Source organism: Sebastes fasciatus, chromosome 15 (assembly GCF_043250625.1).
Source record: "Sebastes fasciatus isolate fSebFas1 chromosome 15, fSebFas1.pri, whole genome shotgun sequence".
NCBI lineage: Eukaryota > Metazoa > Chordata > Actinopteri > Perciformes > Sebastidae > Sebastes > Sebastes fasciatus.
Genome location: NC_133809.1, coordinates 15,857,045 through 15,878,925, shown reverse-complemented (window position 1 = coordinate 15,878,925; position 21,881 = coordinate 15,857,045). Strand labels below are relative to the sequence as shown.

Genomic DNA, 21,881 nt, shown 5'->3' with positions numbered 1-21,881 from the left:
TCTAACTTTTGGCAGAAAATAATGTGTTGATGTAGGACCCCATCGTTCATAGTAAGAAGCTGATTGAGAAAATAGGTTTTCGGGGCCTTTAAAGCAAGATCTTTCTGGAAGTTGCAACTGAAATTTTGGAAATACATATTTTTTTTAGTGCTTCAATCAGGTTTGAAGGTGCAAAGTTCATTTCAATTACCGCTTTCGTTAAAAGAGTCTTTAATTGCAAAGGTTCCTGACTGAGTTAATCAACTGAGAAGTGGCTGAAGGAGAAGAGCTGCTGCTCACAATGTCAAAATGCTCTGGAAAGATGCTGCAGGGGCTTCCTTTCATATCCCAAAGACACATATTAAAACTGAAGTATATTGCGTTCTCACTATTCCTCCCATATTTGAAAGACGGCGCAAAGTTCAGAGGTGTCTGGCTGACGTCACACGGTTGCGTATCTGGATGCAAGTTCAAGCAGTTTGTCCAAGGACTGCGGTTGTCCTTTTCTAACTTCTTGTGATTTCTTCTTTCCATGATCTCATGACATTTTCCACTGAGATCAAGGAGCAGTTGTTCAGAAAGGGACAAAGGACATTCCTTTCCTAACCTATTCAGAAGGCTGGGCCAGACACACTCTGCTGCTGACCACCGTTATCAGCTGGGGGGTATTAATAACTCTTTATGCTCCAGGAGGAAGCAGGATTGAATGTCAGCTCATTGTTCCCCTTTCCAGGAAGTGACCGTAAGGCCCAGAGAGTACCGCCGTGTCAGGCTCTTGGCCCCCCCAAACACCCTATCGCAGCAACTCTGATGGACCGTTCCCGGTACTAGGCAATCAGACGTGACCTATAGGGTCACTAATACAGTACAAAGCAGCAAATCACCTGAGAAGTTTCCATTGTAGCCGTGATCAGAAAGCTTTCCGTTTATTCCTGTAAATCCCCCAGTTCCCCATTAGAGCTTTTCCACTCAACCACATTTTATTAGTCTAGTATCATTGTGGTGAGTGTTTATGGGTAGAGCGTGAGGAGCTGCTTCCACAGACTTTTATACCCCGGTACTATCCTCAATATTTCTGTAATTGTAAAAAGATTGGTAGGTCAATCCAATGTTAAGTTTAATAAGTTTAAACATGTCATTTTTAACTTAAAACTTAGAAACGAAAGCTGTTCAGTGCTCAGGAGTTAGAGTTTGCTCTAACTAGGAGTCAGACTGTGTGTGCATATGTGCAAGTCGAAGACAGGAAGTAGCATGTGGCCTGTTCTCGCTTCTACATATAGCCATCTGTATTCGTAGAGAGATTCTGTATGTGAGAGATGCCGAGCAGGAAGCAATACTGCTTTTCTGTAACCACTGCAGGTGAAGTGAGATGGGGAAAGAACTGGGGGGGGGTTTACATAAAGGAAAATGAAAGTAAACACAGAAGTCTCTTGGAAACAATACTTTAAACGCACTCAAGTATTACCCCTGTAAAAGACTCATTTGCTTCCATCTTGTACCATAAAAATGGCAGTAACTCCTCACACTCAATTATTCTCACAGCAGAGTCACACAGTTGGATAGCAAATTCAAATGTTTATTTACAGCCTCTGTAATTGTCACAGAGAAAAAAAAGTGGTCTAAATACAAAAAAACAAGAGAAAGATGGCGGCTAATCTCCCTGAGCTTTACAAAAACAATGTGGGACCTGTAGGTGACAGACGGGAGAAAGAGAGAGATGTTCTGTACACAGCCCTAATGCCACTCAAATGAGAAATTTACAAAACAAAAGAACAGACATATCTCAATCATGCTTGTACAACAGGAGTTCATATTGTGTTTCTACAAACTGACTGACGAGACTTGTTCCACAAACAATAAGTGGTGATTTAAAGAGCGAACACCGACTTCTGAAACTGCAGAACAGACGAATAAAAACAGACGTCACTACCAGAGAACAAATACGATTTCCCATCAACAGCTTATGGCAAACACCAGGACTGATTTTATTGTGAAAGAGTTTTAATACTGTCAGATATAACCTTATTTGTGAACTCTGAATTCTCCATGACCTGAACTTCACGGTGTCAAACGTACGGCTGTTTTTAAAAAAGAAAAAAGGAAGACTGGGAACGACTTTCAGTTCAGGTGTGTACAGCTCTTTGTCTTTCTAAAAAGTAAACCAAACCCATAGTACAAAAACAAGATCAGCGCACTACAAGGCCTCAGGGGTGGGCTCGTTGGGGACAAGTATTTACACATCCTTCATCGACTGCTTTTTCAAAAAAATTACAATTTGCAGTCCTCGCTCAGATTTGCCCTTTTGAACAATAATCATCAGATGTTGTACTATTCTGCTTTTATCATCCAAGTCCTGTTTGTCAGAAGGCTCACAAGGAAGCCAATGTGTTTGAGAGGATCATAGCATGACTGTTACCGTCATTGTACAATGAAATTTATGCATAAGCATAATGGGGCATGCTGGTTTATTTTCTGCTCACTTCTCTAAAATGATTCCAGGTTGCCTTTTTAAACTGAATGCCAGACGCACACAATCTTTTAGACGAGTGGGGGGGAACATTTTACACACAAAAATCACAAAACATTCACTTCTCAGAAACAGACACATCTATGGACAGCAGTGGCGATCACAATAATTAAACATATCAATCCAGACACTGAACACAGGTATGGACAGCATTACTGTAGACGGTAAATCCCCACGGGTACCACAATAGTTCTGTATGAGAGTATGAAAAGTCTCTGGGGTCATGATGCCAGCCATCTTGGAGTAAAAGTACAGAGCAGTTGCAGAACCTCCCTTGCAGTGTTAAGAGCTGTCCATGGAGCACTGAGCTGCCGCTGTCCAACGGGGGACGTCCGTCCTGGGCCGAGACACACACGGTGGTAGGCATGGTAGGAAACAAGTGGAGGTTAGAGGTGTGCGTGTTTGTTCTTTTTTTCAAGTGGGATTTGGCGGGTTTGCAGTCCAGGGGGATAAATTATTGTGTTGCCTGTTGTGTATTGCTTCTCTTGTGGGATTGATGCTTTGGTGTCAAGGGCAACGAGATGGCCTCGCGAGACACTGAATGTGTGTCTCGCCAGAGTGCTGCGGTGCAGTGTGGGAACGGGAGAGTCTATCAGAAAGAAAAAAAAAAGAGGCAACAAGGGCGTTTGGGGTGCTGCAACACATCCTCTAGTGCTGAGAATTCTGTGTTGGCGGTCCGTTTTGGATGTTGGCATTATTCTGCTCCTCTTCCTCCTCCTCCTCTTCTTCTTCTTCCTCCTCCTCCTCTTCGCTGACCAGAAACTCCTCTGGAGGCCAGCGAAGCTCCCCGCTCTCCACTTCTCCCTCCGTCGGCTCGACCACGATGGAAGGCAGACGGTCTTTGAGCTTACAGCAGCGGTCAAAGTCTGAGGGGTCTGGGAATATCTGAAGAGGAAAGACAAAGGTGAAACACTGGTTAATAATCTTAAAATTAGGGCTGTCAAAGTTAACGCGATTGTTGTAGCGGGCTCAGTTTTAACACTGGAGTGAAGATACTGGTATCATACGAAACTAAAAAAACCTAAGTAATCCATTGGTACCAACCATGCTAAATAACGCTCCAAATTAACGCTACATTTTGGCAAGGAAAAACTGTCATGGCCATTTTCAAAGGGGTCCCTTGACCTCTGACCTCAAGATATGTGCATGAAAATGGGTTCTATGGGTACCCACGAGTCTCCCCTTTACAGACATGCCCACTTTATGTTAATCACATGCAGTTTGGGGCAAGTCATAGTCAAGTCAGCACACTGACACACTGACAGCTGTTGTTGCCTGTTGGGCTCGAGTTTGCCATGTTATGATTTGAGCATATTTTGATGCTAAATGCAGTACCTGTGAGGGTTTCTGGACAATATTTGTCATTGTTTTGTGTTGTTAATTGATTTCCAATATTACATATATACACACATTTGTATAAAGCAGCATATTTGTCCACTCCCATGTTGATAAGAGTATTAAATACTTGGACAATCATGCGATTAAACATTTTAATCGATTGACAGCCCTACTTAAAATGAATACAATTTGTTTTCTGAACAACAGAGCACGCCGTTTTGAGCTATTCAGCTGTTGTAAAGGCAAGAAATGACTTGTGAGCATATTTCTGATCAGTGCTAAGTGTGCGGTAGGCTACCAGAACTTATTGAGCCTCGTAGAAGTGTTGCAGGCACCGCCACAAGGCTAAACAACTGTGAAGGAAGTGATGTGAAGACTAAACATCTGTGATGGGAAGTGGTTGCTTAAAATCCCAGTGGCATACCTGCTCTCGCCCAGCCCACATTCCTCTAAGCTAGCTTTCCAAATAAATGCTCGCCCCAAAAACAAATTGCACAAGAAATTGTTACATCAGTGTCACTGTGTATGGGTAAATGAGGCATGTCTAGCGAGACTTACGCTAAATGCTGCATCATGTTTAATCTAAATGCTTTGGGAGGCGTTGTGCCAAGCAGCTCGTAGCTGCTTACAAACTCATCCAGTACCACACTACTCAGAAGATTATACAAGAGCATAATCAGGGCATTTCAAATCAACATTAAAAAAAAAAAAAAGGTGAAAGGTTTACTGGGACATGATTTGTGTTTAAATAAAACATCTATCCTATATATAACAGTCATCATTTAGTGCTGAATACTTTATATTCCTCTGGAGATAGCGTTAGAAAAAAAGGTTTAGGAAAGAACATGACATCAGCCGTGTTATCTGCAAATCCAGACCGATACGTCTGCTTATAAACGCAGCGTGCCACACTCAAATGTTTGGATCTAAACTGAAGGGCATGAGACACATTCTGACAAGAGAGATTACATGCATTCCCTGTCCTGGCAAGATTGGACATCAACCTCAGCCCCTCTGTTCTCAGGAACCAGAGAAATGCCCCAGGGGAAAAAGCCTGCCACTCCTGGTCCAAGAACAGCATTTTTTTTGCTGTTGTTTGGATAAAGTGGATGAATATTTTTAGACCTGCATATTTCACTCCAAGACATTGAAGCAGGGGGGTGAGGGGGGCGATGTCGCTGTCTGGGCAGAGAGCCGAGTGGAAAGAAAGCATTAGATGAGGCAGGAGAGAGAGACGAGAAGAGATAGAGGGGATCCAGCTGTGTCCAAGTCTCCATGAATTCCATAGGAGACAGATGAGAAGGGAGGAAAAAGACAAAAAGCTATAAATACGCCTCGTGAATGTGAGAATTTGTCAAGTTATGAAAGCATGTATGCGTATTTCTGCAGCTTTTTTTTTTACATTCTCTGAAAAACAGCTGCGTGTAGAACCGCGCCAAGAGGTGTGATTATATGAGTGTGTGTTGCGTGTCTGTTCACGTCCAATGCCTGCGTGCATCTGCATTTCCTGGCCTGCATCACCAATCCTCGCTGTGCGTCAGCACCGAGGGGAGTTAGGCAGTAAATGACCTTGCCTTTGGACCCCTGGCTAACATGTCATAACTTGTTTCACTTCCAGTGGCAGGAAGAGACGACACATCAACCAGGCACAATACGAGCTATTTTAGGATGTTCTGGGGTGTGCGGTGGGTGCACACTATATACACACACACGCGCCTGAATCATGAATGTCATGCCTTTTGAGATGATAATTCTGTGAATCAGTAACCCATTTGCTTCTCCACTAGTAGGTCACATTCATTTCAATACCTTTTAAAAAAAGGTGCAGCTGGAATTTAATGGTCACACAATTTGTGTCAAAGAAGCCCCCGGCCGGCCCCCACGATGGAGGAAGTGAGTGGCTGCTTCATACAGTGCTTCTCTAAGGACTGGCTGGGACCTTGGGCATATGGCCGAGGTGAGGAAATACAGAATGGGGATGGAAAGAGTGGAGAAGAAATGACAGCCTCCTTTTCTCCCGTTTCCCCCCCTTCATCCGCTGCTCTCATCCTCTCAGACAGACTCACAGCTGGGGTGTGAACTGTGGGGAGAGGAAGCCAGCCTTTTGCTCTAGGTCAGTCTACATCCTCTCAGAGTCTACGTCTACACACGGCGTGGCATTAAGCTACTGTATTAGGTTTATGAATGCCGACCTTTCATACAAATTAATTACATCAACTCTGTATGAAATGATCCAATCATCTTTAATCAGGAAATGGCCTTTTAGCCCTGTGAGTAGGGGTGTAAATTACCAGTTTCATCACGATAAGATATTATATTGATTCTTTGGACAACGATACGATATTTGCCGATATCACAAAGTCTGCCACGATATGATTTCGATTCAATTCAGGGGCCTGCGATCGATACGAGACGTATCATATTTCATATATATTTAACACAATCAGTTATGTTTATGGAAACTCAGAAAAAGCAACTAAAGTATGATTTGACAATTTGATTACTGAGCTCTGTAGGAAGGAGGTGGGCTTGGACAGAAATGGTGACACAGATGTTCCATGGAAATTCAAATAAAGGCGCATCTTAAAGATGGTATGTATCGATGTTTTCACTTTGCATCGATGACACTGGATCATTGAATCGATATATCAATCCAGACTGATGTATCGTTACAGCCCTACCTGCGAGCAGCAAATCTCAGTCAATGGAACTTCCAAGAATATTTTGGTACCCATGACCTTACAAAACACGAGTGGTAAACCTGTCAAGATGCAGCTTCACTAACCAACTTCCTGTCCAAAATCATAAATGGTCTAAATGATTTCATCATTACACAGAAAAAATGGTTTACGTATCAGCATAGGGCACGTTAATTCTCTCTTTTTCACCCTAGGTATAAACGTGACACTAAAATAAGCAAGCAGCTGTGTGTTTAAGTAGTTTTGTTTCCAGGACGGCCCTGTTGAGCTGACAGTAAAACAAAGCCGCTAGCAACACCTTGTCACGACCACCTGATGGCTGCTTCTCTCATCTCGCTCAATCTGCACCGTTTATTTTAGTGACAGGCTGCAGTAAATTACACAACGTTTCCCCACACATACGTTTCCTTTGTATGTTTAAAGTTGGGACCAACCGTAACCTCTGATGTCTCCAACATATTAGAGAAGGAAAAATAAGAAATGGAAATTTTTTTTTTTTTACTGTAATGTTTTTGTAGCATTGTAATGTATTATCTAGTTTTTAAAATTGCAAGTTAAGTGTTCCCACCCAACTGCTCATACTTAACCACCAGTCAGATCTGTAAATCATGCTATTACTCTTCAGTAGAGCTGCGACGATTAATCGATCAATTGTCAACTATTAAATTAATCGCAGACTATTTTGATAATCGATTAACTTGGTTTGAGCAATTCTTTAAGAAAGAAAGTCAAAATTCTCTGATAGCTTCTTAAATGTGAATATTTTCTGGTTTCTTTACTCCTCTATGACAGTAAACTGAATATTTTTGAGTTGTGGACAAAACAAGACATTTGAGGACGTCATCTTGGGCTTTGGGAAAAACAGATCTTTCACCATTTTCTGACATTGTATACAAACAACTATTCCATTAATCACGAAAATAATCAACAGATTAATTGACAATGACAAAGATTGTTAGTTTCAGCCCTACACTTGAATGAAAAAATACATTTTGTTAGCTTCATAATGGTAAACAGGGTCAAACTGTTCTAAAAAAGTATACAAAAGGAATTTGGCTTGGCCAGGGGTCTTGTAGATTAAATAAAAGAAAAATCAAATATTTATTTTTTAAGGTCTCTCTTTTGCATTCATATACTGTTCATTATACCGACATCTCCACCATCCCATATACCAAATGCAGCCGTTGTTCCCAAATCACAACATGCAGTGGCTGCTCCCTCCCGTTCATGCCGACGTCAATCCAATTCATGATAATGAATGAATGAGGATGGGTATAAAATGAGCATGCCACATAAAAACGTATGGGTAGGGAATTGTTCATTGTCGTACGTGTGTGTGTGTGTGTGTGTGTGTGTGTGTGTCCTACCTGGAAGGAGAGTCTGTCCTTGCTGGGGCTGAGCCTCATGTCCTCCATGGGGGTGGTGTTGATCATCACCTCAGTCATATCTCGGCCGGGTACAAACACTGGGCTGGAAGAAGAGAAGAAGGAGTGGGATTAGATACTGGTGATCTTGGTCTATATAGAGAGCGAAAATGTAGAGTACACACACAACCTTTCAGCACTAAAAAAACAAAACAATTCATAATGCTGATTCACAAATGAATGATCAAACATTTTACAATTAATTAAAGTACTAAAATATGCTAGGGGACATTCTGGTTCTATACGCTAAGGACAAAGAGATGCTAAAAGTCAGAAAACCATCAATAACAAAACAATCAACACATCTATACTGTTCACACGCATACGCGCGGTCACGGTCTGAAAGTCACGGCTGTTTTCGCTGCACACATTGTGTTTGTACTCTGCACATCTTGACCACAACACACCCGAGCATCCAGTTGTGGCTCTGCTGCGCTGTGCTAAAGCACTGCAAAGCTGCACGGCTCACGATTGTGGCTTGCATAAGGTGGCCGTTTTCTAAATGCAGGATGGTGTGCTCTTTGCACTAGCAACCAGAGAACACAGTCATTGTGAGAGCGTGCTGGGGGCGTGCTGTGGTATTTGACTGGGGTGGAACTTGATGCACTCAGTTCCATCAAAGCGTGGCCAAAACTTTCCATTTTAGATTAAAGTAACAAGAGCTTGTTTATCCGCGTCCAGTGGATTCAGCATTGTCGTAGTAAAGCTTTAAAAAAATAACAAAAAATGACTTGAAGCAGGTCCCAGGACTGACTGCCTTGAGACGAGATGCTGGGCGGCCTTCTCACGCTCTCTATTTAAAGCCCGGTGCCTTGTGGTCAGTGGCCACAGGCTTGTGGTTTGTGTGGTCACTGGCTATATAGAACAAGGAAAACAGAACACATCCTCACATTATCTGCTTCAATGGACTTAGTTTTTTTTTTTTTTGGGGGGGGGGGAAGATGTGTGGGCTTCGCTCGACCTACTTTTGAATCTTAAATAAAAATGTTTATTTTTGGATGCAGCAGAATGGTGAAGAATTATACCGTGGCAGTGATTAAAACATGGTTTTAAAATAAGGAGCGATTATGTAAACATGTGTTCCACAGAATTAATTTTTACCATTCGCCTCAGTCTTAATCATCTATCAAAACACCCTCGCCTCAAAGTCTATTAGATAATAGTAGAAAAATACTGAATCATTTCAATGTTACACAAACATTTAAATTCCGTTTAAAAATAAACATCTGCAGTTACAACCTGAAACAGTCTGTGGGATTTCTAAGTGAAGCACAGTTTGTGTTTTTGTCTGCATTTATGAGTCATACAAGACTCATTACACTGAAAATACTCTTCATGAATACATCTATAAATATCCATGTTTACTGGCACATGAACACCGTAAATTAAAAATAATTTATATCAACAATAAAACTGTCAAACTGGAAATTCAGTTTATAGTCAGACATACTGTGCCGGACAAATAAAACCTCCATGATTTAGGCTTGTGTAACTTGTTAAGCGAGATTATGTACCTTTGATAGAAGAAATCACAATCTTCTTCTTAAAATAAAAAGTTGAATTCATAAGCAATCAAATCTAGTAGGTTATGAAAGCTAATGTAAGCAAACCTTAGATAGATATTGCTTTGTAACTGACAGTTTGCTGACTTTAAGACTCTTCTACACTTGTGCTGCACTACATTTTAGCATTTAACATTATACTGTAGCAACACGCAACATTAACCAAAAGTTAGTCTCACTTTAAATTCAACAACGAGAACAAAATGCCCCTAATCTGTGGAGATTAGGGCTCCATGCATTGATTTCTGATAAAGCCCGCAGGATATCTAGGCTTCCACATCGTGTGCATGTACAACTTTTTGAAACGCAGTCGATCACGTTGCCAAACAAAGCCCATTTAACACAAATTCATCCTGAGGAGGAGAGAATCGCGTGACATGAGTCACTCAAAGCCAGGAGATAATTAACCCCTGAAGCAATGGCATTTATCAATCAGTTTTTCCATCCCTACATTAACACACACACACACCCCTCGTCTCTTTCATGAGGAAACACTGACACACAGCAGGGTGTATAGGGCGGCTCTGAAAATGAGAAAATTGAAAAGCTTCTGGCTGAATCACCGTAAAAGTAACCAGTTGGACTGCACGGCATACTTGGGCTGAAACAATACATGGATATCCAAAAAGAAAAAAGAAAGGAGGCTTGAAGGATACGCAAGGTTTATAACGTGGAAAAAATTATGTCGGCTGGGGCTGCTCTTGAGCTTATTTCATCTTTGAGTGGGATGCAGAGAGGGTGAGGCAGGCATGCAAAAAGCAGCCGGAGGTGGGGACGGAGGGCTGAACGGTGACAGTGAAGACCTGAGCAGGAGGAGGAGGAGGAGAGGGAGAAGAGAGGGAGGGAAGGGAAAGAAAGATAAACACTCAGGCCTTGCCAGTCATATTTCTGTTCGGGGATCGTATAAACATCCTGCTCGGCTAAGAATAACAGAACATCGGCCTAATAAAACATAAAGGGGGCACACAATGAGGAGGAAGTGGGGGTGCACAAGTAACAACCTGGGAGGAAACAAACATACTCGGACTACAGTCACATCCATTACTGCTTCTTGCTGAATAGCGTCCCTCTCACAGAGTGGAATACTTGATTCCTAGAGGAGATGTTCAACCTGCACATGTATGACATATAAGATCAGCATGGACCACAGCTAGTCTACGCCTATAAGAGCACACGTTTTAAGACGAATGGCCGTGGCAGGTGACAGTAAACCTCTTTACCTCCTGATCCAGTCAGGTGGACGGCAGGTACAAGACACACAGTCAGGACATGTACATTGCATCCAACACATAATCGGAAGCAATACTAGATTAGATAAGGGCTGTTGTTTATTAGGTGATCATCAGAACATTTATCAGCAATAACTTTTAAAAAAATCTATTTATTGGTCAAATATAAATATTTTTAATTTCAGCTTCTTAAATGTGAATTTTTAGTGTTTTTCCATCTTTGATATCAAATTTAGTGCTGGGCGATATGGCCAAAAGTTTCTATCATGATATAGGTCATTTCATATCTCCATAATGATATATATATCACAATATAGCATGTTTTCTGGTAATGCAATAAATAAATAGTCTGTATGGAATAACCACATGGTAAAGCCTATTTCTATATACTCCTGTGTGAATTAAATATATGACAAATGAAAAGTACTGAGTATTTTCTCATTTTAAGAACTTGCACATGCAAAATGAACATAATGGTTTTAAGTGAAATTATAAATAAATAATAAATAAATATAGGCCTAGCCTATATCGTGATATAAACAATATACGATACACATTTTTATATCTTTTTGATGTTATATATCGTCATATTGCCCAGTCCTAATTCAAAATCTTTGGTTTTGGAGATGTCATCTTCGACCATGAATGAGTTGTTTGTTGCAGCCCTACTAGAGTTGACTTATGCAATATTTTAAAAACTATACAGTTGCATGAAAGATAACCAAAGTTAAATCAGTGATATCCTTGCAGTGCACTTTACAAAAAAAAAAAATTACCTTACATGAGAACAGAACACAATGTGATATTTTTCTGATTTTTAACCAACCACTGGAGTGGCAGACAAATGCACCGACCCAGTTGAGGAGCAGACATGCCGTGTTAAGCAGCTTCCCCACGTTCTGCTTTGTAAAACATCTACCCGACCTCATTATATAAGTGACCATAACTCCCAGTGGCTCTCACTTCATGCTATACAATAGTATAGGCAGAACAAGTCACATTTGAACAGAGCTAGTTGTTACTTGTCAGCCACGCTGGCTTTACACCTTCATCTGTGACGGTCAAAATCATTCTGTTAAAGACTTGACAGCCATTACCTAACCATGACACCAGGTTCATCCACCTGTCTCAAGACTATATAAAAGGCCAAGACCATGCTAGAGATTGTTGGTCTCCGCAACAATCTCAAAAGCACAAGTGGGGACTATGCATCTTGCGTTATCAACATTGTTTCCCCCCTCTGCCACTCCACAACTCCTACTACTATCATAAATCTCAGCCTGTGTGGCGACAGGGCAAAGCTGCTGACTTTTCCATGCCAGCCTGCGCTGAGCTTTCCACAGGTATGTGGGTGGACCAAGTAAAGACCCCCAGGAGGAGTGTGCTGGAATGAATGGGTTGTATCCAGATTCCTTTGGGTTGAGTGTGCCACTGGAAACACATCATGGATCAGTTACCACTCCAGTGCCTCTAAGTGATGGGGTGTGTGGGAGGGAAAATCTTATTGACCTTATATGTCTAGCAGCAAGTTTTCAACATATGCTGTTATGTATACACGTTAGGTGAGATCCAGCTTTTGTGGTGAGAGAAATGTTCTTCCTGTTCACACAGATAGAAAACCACAGTGCAAAGTGGAACTTGCAAGCACGTAGATCCAAATCAAATAATGCTCAAACATTTCTAGTCATACCTTTTTTTTTTTTTTAATGAAAGCCTGTTCTCATATTTCTTATTTTCAAAAGCAAACAATCACAGAACAGAGAAGCGTACTGTAAGAAAGCAAAAGCAAGAGAGCAAAGTGTGGTTACATTAAAGAGGTCGAGTCTGAACTTCCTGGTAGAGACAGCCAAAAAAAGCCTGCTGAGGTTTCAACTGTGCTAGCAAAACAATGTTTCGTCTTGCATATCCTCTCCACAAACAGGAAAACATTTGACAGATAAGAGAACAGAAAAGGCTCAAGATGCACTCCCTATTCCTGTGTCGAGAAGAAGTAAATCAACCAGTTAGGGGGACCGATGCCAAAAAGGAAATGTGAAAATATGTCACTGATAATAGATAGAAGTAACTGATAGGAGCAGCAGAGTGCTTCTCCAATTGCACTGCACCTGCAGTATTAAACAGGTAAACCTGCTTGCTTCGAGGTTAAAAGAAAAAGGTGCATTTCATCCCTGAATAGAATAGCTGACAGAAGACTGTGTGTGACCACGGTGACCTTTTCTGAATTGGCACATGCAGCAACATTTTTTCAAAGCTGGAATCTGCAATTTGCTTACCAAAAAAAAAGAAAAAAAGAAAGTCTTTTGTTCCCATTCAGTGTGTCATGACATTTCCAAATTCAGGGGCAACACCCCACAGAAAAATCACAAAAGGAAACAAGAGTGGGTGTAACAAAAAAAAAGGTGCCTGATTCAGAGGGAAATCACCAAGCAAAACAAACCACAACAGACAGTACTTCATTGTTCTTACCTGCCAGGTGCAAAGACAACACTTGTTTGATACTATAATCTCTATCAAGCACAATAAAGCTCACATGTGTGGAAGTGGAAGAGATGTACTCACCAGTATATCTGCGGGGAAAATACAGACATGAATTCACACCTGCTGTCAAATCTGCTGATTTAGGGGAATCTAATGTCTTCTACTTTTTTCCTCTGTCTTTCTTTCTTTCTTTCTTTCTTTCTGTTTTTCCTCTCCAAAAAAGCAGCACAGCACGTAAACCAAAAGTGGCTGAAAGTCTGAGCTCTGTAATTTGGTGCGTCTGATCATCACCTCAGCTGTGTGTTGGGTATTTATGCGAGAGGCGTGTGCATGTTGAGCCGGAGACACACCTCCTCTCTGCACGGGCACACAAATCCTCAATGGCAGCGACGTTATCAGCAGCAGCCAATCAGAGCGCAGGTGACTCTGATGACGTCAGCAAGCGACTGAACCCTCTCATTGGGAATGGACAAGAAGATACTGCATGATGCTATTGATTTGTAGTCTCCAAGGCAACAAAAATGACAGTCTTACCTCCTCTTTTTTTGAATGACAAAAAAAAACAAAAACTCACTGTTAGATAATCCGTGACATTTATCCAAATGAGGAGAGAGCTCCTCTGCCTGCCTGGGTTTCATTCACAAATATATTCCAAGGGCAAGTCAATGTCTGCTGCTGCAGCAATGAATGGTCTTCCTGCACGATTCTGCCTTTTAATATATTCAACCACATAAAACAAAGGATGCTGATGCCATAAGACTGAATTTCAAAATGATGTCCTTAAAGTATAAAAAAACAGATTTTCCAGGACCTGACCGTGTTTATGTTGTGGTCGGGACCTTTTGGACATAGTTGACCTTCACACCTTATGAAATGCCCAGTTGTCTTTTTCCCTGCACGCAGTGTACTGTATGTACATTTGGCTCAGAGAAAGCAGGTGCACAGTGAGGCTTTGCAGTTTTTAAGGGTAGAAAGGGGTAAAAAGCCTGTAGGCCTTTACTGCCACCTTGTGACCAATCAAGATTGAGGCCTTATTTGTCATTCATAATAACAATTTTAGACTCTTTTTAGGGGGTGCTCAAGCACACCTAAATTTCATCTCAGCACCCCTAAAACATTATTATCCTCTGAGACCCAGCCGACATTACTGTCTTTAAGCTGGAGTGAGGATATTGGTATCATATGAAATTCATGTTAGCTTGTCGGGAAGGAGGCTAAATAATTCTCCAAAGTTTTAGGCTAAATTCTGGCAAGGGAAAACTGGCTTGGCCATATTCACCCTTGACCTCTGACCTCAAGATATGTGAATGAAAATGGGTTCTATGGGTATCCATGAGTCGCCCCTTTACAGACATGCCCACTTTATGGTAATCACATGCAGTTTTTTTACATGCAGTATGAATGTGTTATTTTCGCCTATACTAAAATGGTGTATTCGATAATTCTGCATACTGGGGTCCCTAAACAGTCTTGGAAGTGTATAAATTGGGTATGACTGGAAAGCTGAGACTCTTGTGGATTCATTGAATTGAATTAACTCCTGGCGTGGTGGACATTTCCACCATAACTTGATGCAAGGAAAGGCAGAAATTGGTGCTGAAAAATTCACCAGAATGCAGGAAATGAAGTGTTTGATGCAAAATTGCCAGGGGGAGGACCCACAGACCCCTCGCTCAGTATGTTGAAACGAAACCTTATGCCATTGACTGTACACATGTCATATTTTATCAAAAGTAAATCATTAAATACTCCCTCGTGATCTTTGTGGTAACATAACATTATTGTGCAGCTCACAGCTTCAGCAAATCTGGCAGTTTGTAAAATGCCCTTTGTTAAAGTCTCTTGGGCGTCGGCAGATGGCACATATGCCCGGCAGGGAGGCAAACAGTGACGAAACAAGCACTTTGTGAATCTTATTTTAAAAATGCTGCACAAAGAGTTTTCTTTAACCCCTTAAAAAACAACTATTGCACCAGTCATTGCAAATATGTTTTGTTCAAATATTGGTCACACCCACAGAAGTGGAGATCCAACACTATCCACAAATATTGCCAAATATGTGAGTCTAAATTTGGGGTATAAATTATATATTTTGTTCCGTTCCCTTTTACACCTTCAATAATGTTCACAAATAGTCTACATTGCCTTGTTTCTCATTGAGGAGAATTTTGTCGGTCTGTAATCAGACCAGACTTCAAAGGTTTTTTACACAGTTGGTCAGTTTTCATCATTCTGTACATTCATCATTCATCCAGGGCAGAGTGTCCCCTATCTTGTATTTTGACTTCCCTCTTTCTAGTGAATGACGCCATCACTTAATTTAATTGTTGCCAAAATGAATCACAGTCGCTCTCTATGTTCCCGCTTAAGAGGACTTTACCCCAATCAAGCTCGTTCAGAGCTGCCTCAAGGATTTGCTGTTGACTCTTTGGGACTATAATAAATCTATTCTTGTTTTGAACAAGGTTATTCTAGAGGGCTGTTCTATTACTTGTGTGGGATTGAAGTGTGATCTGTTTAAGATTTTTTCTTTCCTTCTCTTTCCTTTCTCGAATTATTTCCTTGTTAGAATCACAATGATTGAAAAGAACTTTTATTTGGCCATAGAAATCTGACTTTGCTGAGGGTTTTTCGGTACATACAAATTAAAATAGTTCTACTCCTCTTGGCCATTCAATTTAATTATATTTTAAAGAGCTTTCGACATACAGTAACCCACTCAGCCCTCGAAAAAATAAATAAATAAATCACATGTCAACACAATGGCTTTAATAATAAGTACCTATTACATTATTAACCTACATATGAAAAAGAATATATGTGTATTTTAGTTTTTTATATAAAATAGAAACTATTCTTTTACACACACATACAGGCATTTGGGGGCAGTGCCATTTTTGTTGGAAGTGCAAACAATAATAATAATAATAACCCACAAAACTTGCAAAAAACGTACCAAAACTCTTGCGAGACTCGCTGCCTGATAACCTGTCTTAACCTTAACCATTCGAGGTCAATGCCTAACCTTAACCATTCGAGGTCAATGCCTAACCTTGACTACACTGTGTGTAAAGAATGGGCTTATTTTACTGTTGTTGTTGTTGTTGATTAAGATATAATATTAAAAATGTAAAAGTCTTTCATTTTACTTGACTAGAGATGTTCCCTTGTCGTTGGGTTTCAGAAGTCAGAACCATGGATAAACTGGAGATGACATGATAATGATGTGTCACTGCTGATTATAAACATAAAAAAAACTTTATACACCTATAGATATTTTTAAAACATTTCTACTGTAACCTTGCAATGTCTCATCTGGATCCCTCATGCACAGCTGTGTCAGAGTTTGGCACCCCCTAACAAGAAATGGAGAAATAACAACAAAACATTTATTTTGAAAGATCCATTGACACAAAGCGACCACAGGATGTCACTAGTGTCTATGAAATGGCCAGGAGGTACAGCATGAAGCACATGAGCTGCTCTTATGAAGGTTAGATTGACATTTACTAGTCAATTATTGTGCATGGCATGAACTCATTTAAACTGAAATATTTTACAGTATTCTCAATAACAATGTGAGGACAGGTTGGCAAGCAAACTGTGTTTTAAATTTTTTTATCTAATACCATTGGTAGAGGCTGCTTAAAGTTATAATATGAAAAGTTTTCAGATTGTTGCAACATTAAAAAATAAACTTTTCTCAGTTTATGAATCTCATTAGACCTATTATTGCATTCTTAATGTTTTGATTATTTTGTTGATAGGTATATATTTTAGTGGAGAATAAAAAGATAATCTAAAATAAATGCTCAAAGTCAAAGTATCTGGTTTATCAAAGTAATTATTTCAAGCATGTGAAAGAAATGCTTTAGTTGTTATTATTATTATTATTATTATTATTATTATTATTATTATTATTATTATACTTTAGGGATAATTAGGAATATTTTAGGAATTAAGTCATTTAGATTCAATTATCATATTAAAAAGAACAAGGCATATGCTATAATGTAACGTAAGTGGTTTTTAATATAAAGCATCAATCTTTATGTTTCTGCATCATGATTAGTCCATAAAAATGATACTATATGTATGCTATTAGTCCATTTTTGTTGGTCTGTTTATTCTGTTAGTCCTGATGCTCACCCATCAGCTGCACCGTATTGATTAGAATATTTCCAGTATTTTTCAAATCATAAAGTGGAAAACATTTATTAAAAAGTGATCCAGGTCCCTAAAAACAACAATTTTCAAATTATAATTACCATTACAGGCAGGGTCATTTTGCGTTGGCTGCTTTGAAATGGATGAACAACATTAAGAAAATAAACTGTTCCTGAACCTGTTGTGAGTGAACTCGGATTATCTGAGCCAGTAAATCAGTCAGTCAGTTCCTTCCTCAAGAGATGTGTGTGTTTTTGGAGAATGGCGACCCCCTCTGTTCATTTTGAGGCTGTGGAAGCCAGGCCAGCTGCTTTTAGCTCTGTTCCACATAAACAGCTGCACATCTGGGCAGGCAGAGATGCCTCGGGGGAGCAGAGGGGAGGCCGAGGACCGACTGCACGACGTGTAAATGAACGAGGCCCTGAAGGGGATGGCGGTCGACAAGCACCCGTTGTCCTTTTGGCTGCTCTTCGAAGTAGGCTTAAGTTTCTTCTTGGACTCTGAAAGTTCCAAGTTTTTTCTCTCTCTTTTTCTGTTTTCTATTCCTCTTCTTCATCATTGTTCACTGCTTTTGCTGATTGTATTCATTGTTCATCGGAGCTAAATACATGTAATTTAACCTCTCCATTTTATCATGGGTTTAAACCCATATATCAGAGAAGCATCATGCATCAAATTCACCGAAAATTCTCTTTATCACATGCAGGAAATATGTTTTTGTAGGGGTCTCTCTCCTCCCACATCAGCTTGAGTGTTTCCATGTTCTCAGACGTTTTTTGTTGTATGTGTTTATGTCCATTAGTGTAAGCATGTGCAGGCCTACAGGTTTATCCTGTGTGGGGACATTATATATTTTCTTCTCATGCATACATGTGTGTGTTTGTGCATGTGCGTTGCTGAGGGACATCTGATCTCCGGGCTCGCCGCACGCCACGCTTGCTTGCAGGTGGTCTGTCCACACTCGGGGGCCGAGCAGATTTAATATTTCATAGGAGCGCAGCACACCCCTGGACGCCATCATTGAGTCCACATGGCCGGGGCCGGAAAGCTGCTCTGTGAACACTCGGCTGAAATATGCGGTTCCTGCCAGCCCCCTCTCCACCATGCTGCTCGCTCACTTGCTGGGCCTCACAATTAAAAGCTAACCACAGCTACAGATGTTGGCAGCTGTCTTTAACCCGTGAGATGCCACTCTGGAGTTCAAGTCTGCCACTCTTTTTCTGTGTAAATGCTAATAGTCTCTGTTAAAGGTTTGGTAGTTACTAGAATGTGTGTGCAAGTACTTGAAAGACGAGTGCAGAAACAAAAAGCAGAAAGAAAAAAGACAAAAAAAGAAAGAGCTGCCCAAAGCATTTCATTCTGAGAGGTTCCAGGCCAAGTATGCTAGCTAAACCCTCAGCTCCTCCAGTTTTAATGCCCCCTCCGTCTTTACACACCATATAAACAGGAAACCAAAAGTGTTTATGGCCACCTTGCGAAATCCAATGTGAGGAATTCAAGTTCAGGTCAGAATTTCTTCCACCATTCATCAGATTCCAGCGAAGCCAAACCTTGTTCTGTGTTTTGCCGTCATGTATGGTGTGGAGTTGGACTTTAGCCAAAGAGAACAGAGGGAACTTCACCAGCACCATTATTCAACAAGGTCAAACCCGATTTAGATTTGGAACCAAAGCCAAAACAGGGCATCTTGAAGCTGTTAGGAAACTATTCCAGATCTTAAACAGACCAGGGGGACTGTGTACATCTCCCTAATTGCACATGTCAATTTATGTACAAGCGCTTGGTTTAGTCAAGCTCCATTACTCCCCCCTGTCTTACTCTCGTGCTGTTTCACTGTCACTGTCTCCTTCTCTTATTCTCTATACTCAACTTCCTAGACATGAAAATGCACAGATTATAAGTGTCTTGTTGTGTGCTTACACAGAGACACACTCTCATTCGCACACACAGCGAATGTTAAGGCAAACCGACACGTCACTGAGACAAACCATGTCAGCTCACAGCTTGACAGCTTGTTAATGTTGTGTGACTTCTCCGGGAACAAAGGACGCCTTGCAGAAACTCAAGACTGCATGTAATTAATCCGATCCCGGCAATAACTCTCTCAAATATTTACTGTATTCCGCTATCAGCGGTGAGGGAGACAAATGAAGAGCTCGACACGAGACCTCACACAACTATGGGAGTCTGCTGCTTCCAGAGCAGGTGAAAAGAGCTGTTTCTCACTTCTCGACCGTCAGGGCCTATATAACGTTTTTAACACACTGACCGTAACCCTTCGGGGACCTAACTACAATAATGCTGTCATCACCTGGTTTGAGAGTTGAGGCTCGATGGTGTGACACAACCCCGTCCAGCATCCATGGGAGACTGACCAAAGCAAACACGACGCAGTGAGCATGCAAACTTCTCTCTGTGACTTTTTCTCACATATATTTCTTACATACTGTATATCTTAGTAATGTTTATTCATTTGTATCGAATGCTGTAGAAATACATTTGAACCCAGTTCACATATTACATGCAGGAAGCTCTTTTGCCATTGGAAATAAATCATTTTGGCAACAGGGACACAAACATATCCGTACAGAGGTGGACACTGAAGCTGCATCATATGCCTTTTTAACAAAGGAGAAGATCTTTAAAGGGTCAGTTCACCCAGAAATTAACATATCATTTCTACCACTAGAGGTATCTAGCTATGCAGATCGTTCCAGGCTGTCCCCATAGGTCATTTGTAATGCATCTTATTACAACCCATATTTACGTTTAGTTAGGAAGCAACCTCTAGTTGCCATAGTAATTATGATGGGAACAAACCAAGAAGTCAGGTAACGTAAAGAGTAGTTTAAATAGCAATAAAGTCCTCATAGGGTCGGGGGACGGGTGATGGATGGATTAAGTCTGTTATGTCACGTAAGCATGTGACATCATTACGTTGCTCACGCTACGTAGTTTACTTCAGTACATCTACTTTACGTCACTTGCATATGTGGCTTATTGTATGTGGCTTACGTGGTTATTTTAACCCCAACCACAATCTTTTCCTTAACCTCAACCATCTAGTTTTGTTGCCTGAACCTAAACCACTGGTAGGGGCGTTATTTTAGGAGACGCTCCTGGAGGACTTGTTGGATCATTTAGTTGGTTGGACTTAGTTAGTTTAGTTCTTTCAGCTCTTTTTTAGTTTCCACCACCTCCGGTGAAATATATCTTGCTTTATATTCCCTAGATGTTTCACTTTCTTCACAAGCTAGTTGCCAACTTTTCCTATCTGCTGTTTGCTGCTGGGCGGCAGGTAAAATTATGGGTTTACCAGAACTTTTTTTGCTAAAAAAAAAGAAAGGGTCAAGAAAACAAGTGTGATGAGAGCAGATTTTGTGGACCAGAAAACCAAAACAAAGAACTAAAAGAGGCTGAAAAGCTCTGTAGAAGTGTAGGAGACTGCAGAGCTGGATGATCCCTGTGGGTTTGTCAACGCGAGTGACAGCTTTCACATTACGCACATCATTTAATTCAATTGTTAATACAAAAAAAATGAATGAAATCCTAAGTGAGAAAAAAGTTTTTTTGTTTGATTTGTGTGAATAGACCCTTTACATTTTTATTTTGTGCCACAATATCCCATTTTCTCTCTCATCTTATCTTTCTCTCCCATTTCCTATTTTTTTCAGTTTCTGTTCTCACTCATATTTCTTTATCTTCTTTGCTCTTCTCTTCTTCAGTGACCAAGAGAGAGTCGAGAGGCTTAACTTTCTGTAATAAAATATATTTGATGTATGTACATGTGATTTTAATGTTCTGTTTGACCTTAAGTTTTTGACTACGTCACCCAGACCCCACTCTGCACTGACACTGTCTGGGGCAGAGGAGAAAGAGCTTCTCAGTCTCTGCAGGCTGTCTATTTTGGATATGAGTAAATAGCCCTGTTTGGAAAGCAATCATCAGGCAAACACTTCTATATCAAGTTGGAGGGTGAAAGCGAGGCAAAGGTGACCTCGTAACTAGGAAAAAAAAATACAAAGTTGCTGCATTTGAAGGGAAATGATAAATTGAATCTAATGTATGGATAAATTATAGCTTAGTATTACTGCATGTAGGAATAACCATTGTGAAACTGAATTATTTAGATTGTTTTCATCATTTGTGGTTTTCTTCGGCATGTTATAATGTTCTGAAAGTAATATTCCAGATGCAACTTTGGTGTGAAAACACAGCACTAATTGAGCTGTGATTAATTCTAGTTTATGTGGAAGGAGACTTGATGTGAACCATAATGGCTTCAAACACTAGAGGGTAGCCTATTCAAGCAGGATTAGCTGTTTTCCACTTCACAGAGATATAAGTACCCTGACCCACAAAATATTTCAATAGTGGGAAGATAGGGCCATTAAAATACCTTTAAAAGGTCACAGAAAGCCAACTTCAAGGTTTGTTGTCTCACCAGTTCTGAGTTACACTGCGAGGAGGTCGGGGTG

The 21,881-nt window shown here is 40.6% G+C and overlaps 1 protein-coding gene across 1 annotated transcript; it reads right to left on the bottom strand.

The window, feature by feature from the left end:
* Window positions 1–1,534: 1,534 nt before the first annotated feature.
* On the bottom strand, window positions 1,535–13,528 carry lbh (LBH regulator of WNT signaling pathway). Its single transcript, XM_074660476.1, has 3 exons — window positions 13,318–13,528; window positions 7,911–8,013; window positions 1,535–3,391 (listed from the first exon to the last, which is right to left on the bottom strand). The coding sequence occupies exons 1-3, from the start codon at window positions 13,344–13,346 to the stop codon at window positions 3,155–3,157; spliced, it is 369 nt and encodes a 122-aa protein (XP_074516577.1). The 5' UTR covers window positions 13,347–13,528; the 3' UTR covers window positions 1,535–3,154.
* Window positions 13,529–21,881: the final 8,353 nt, after the last annotated feature.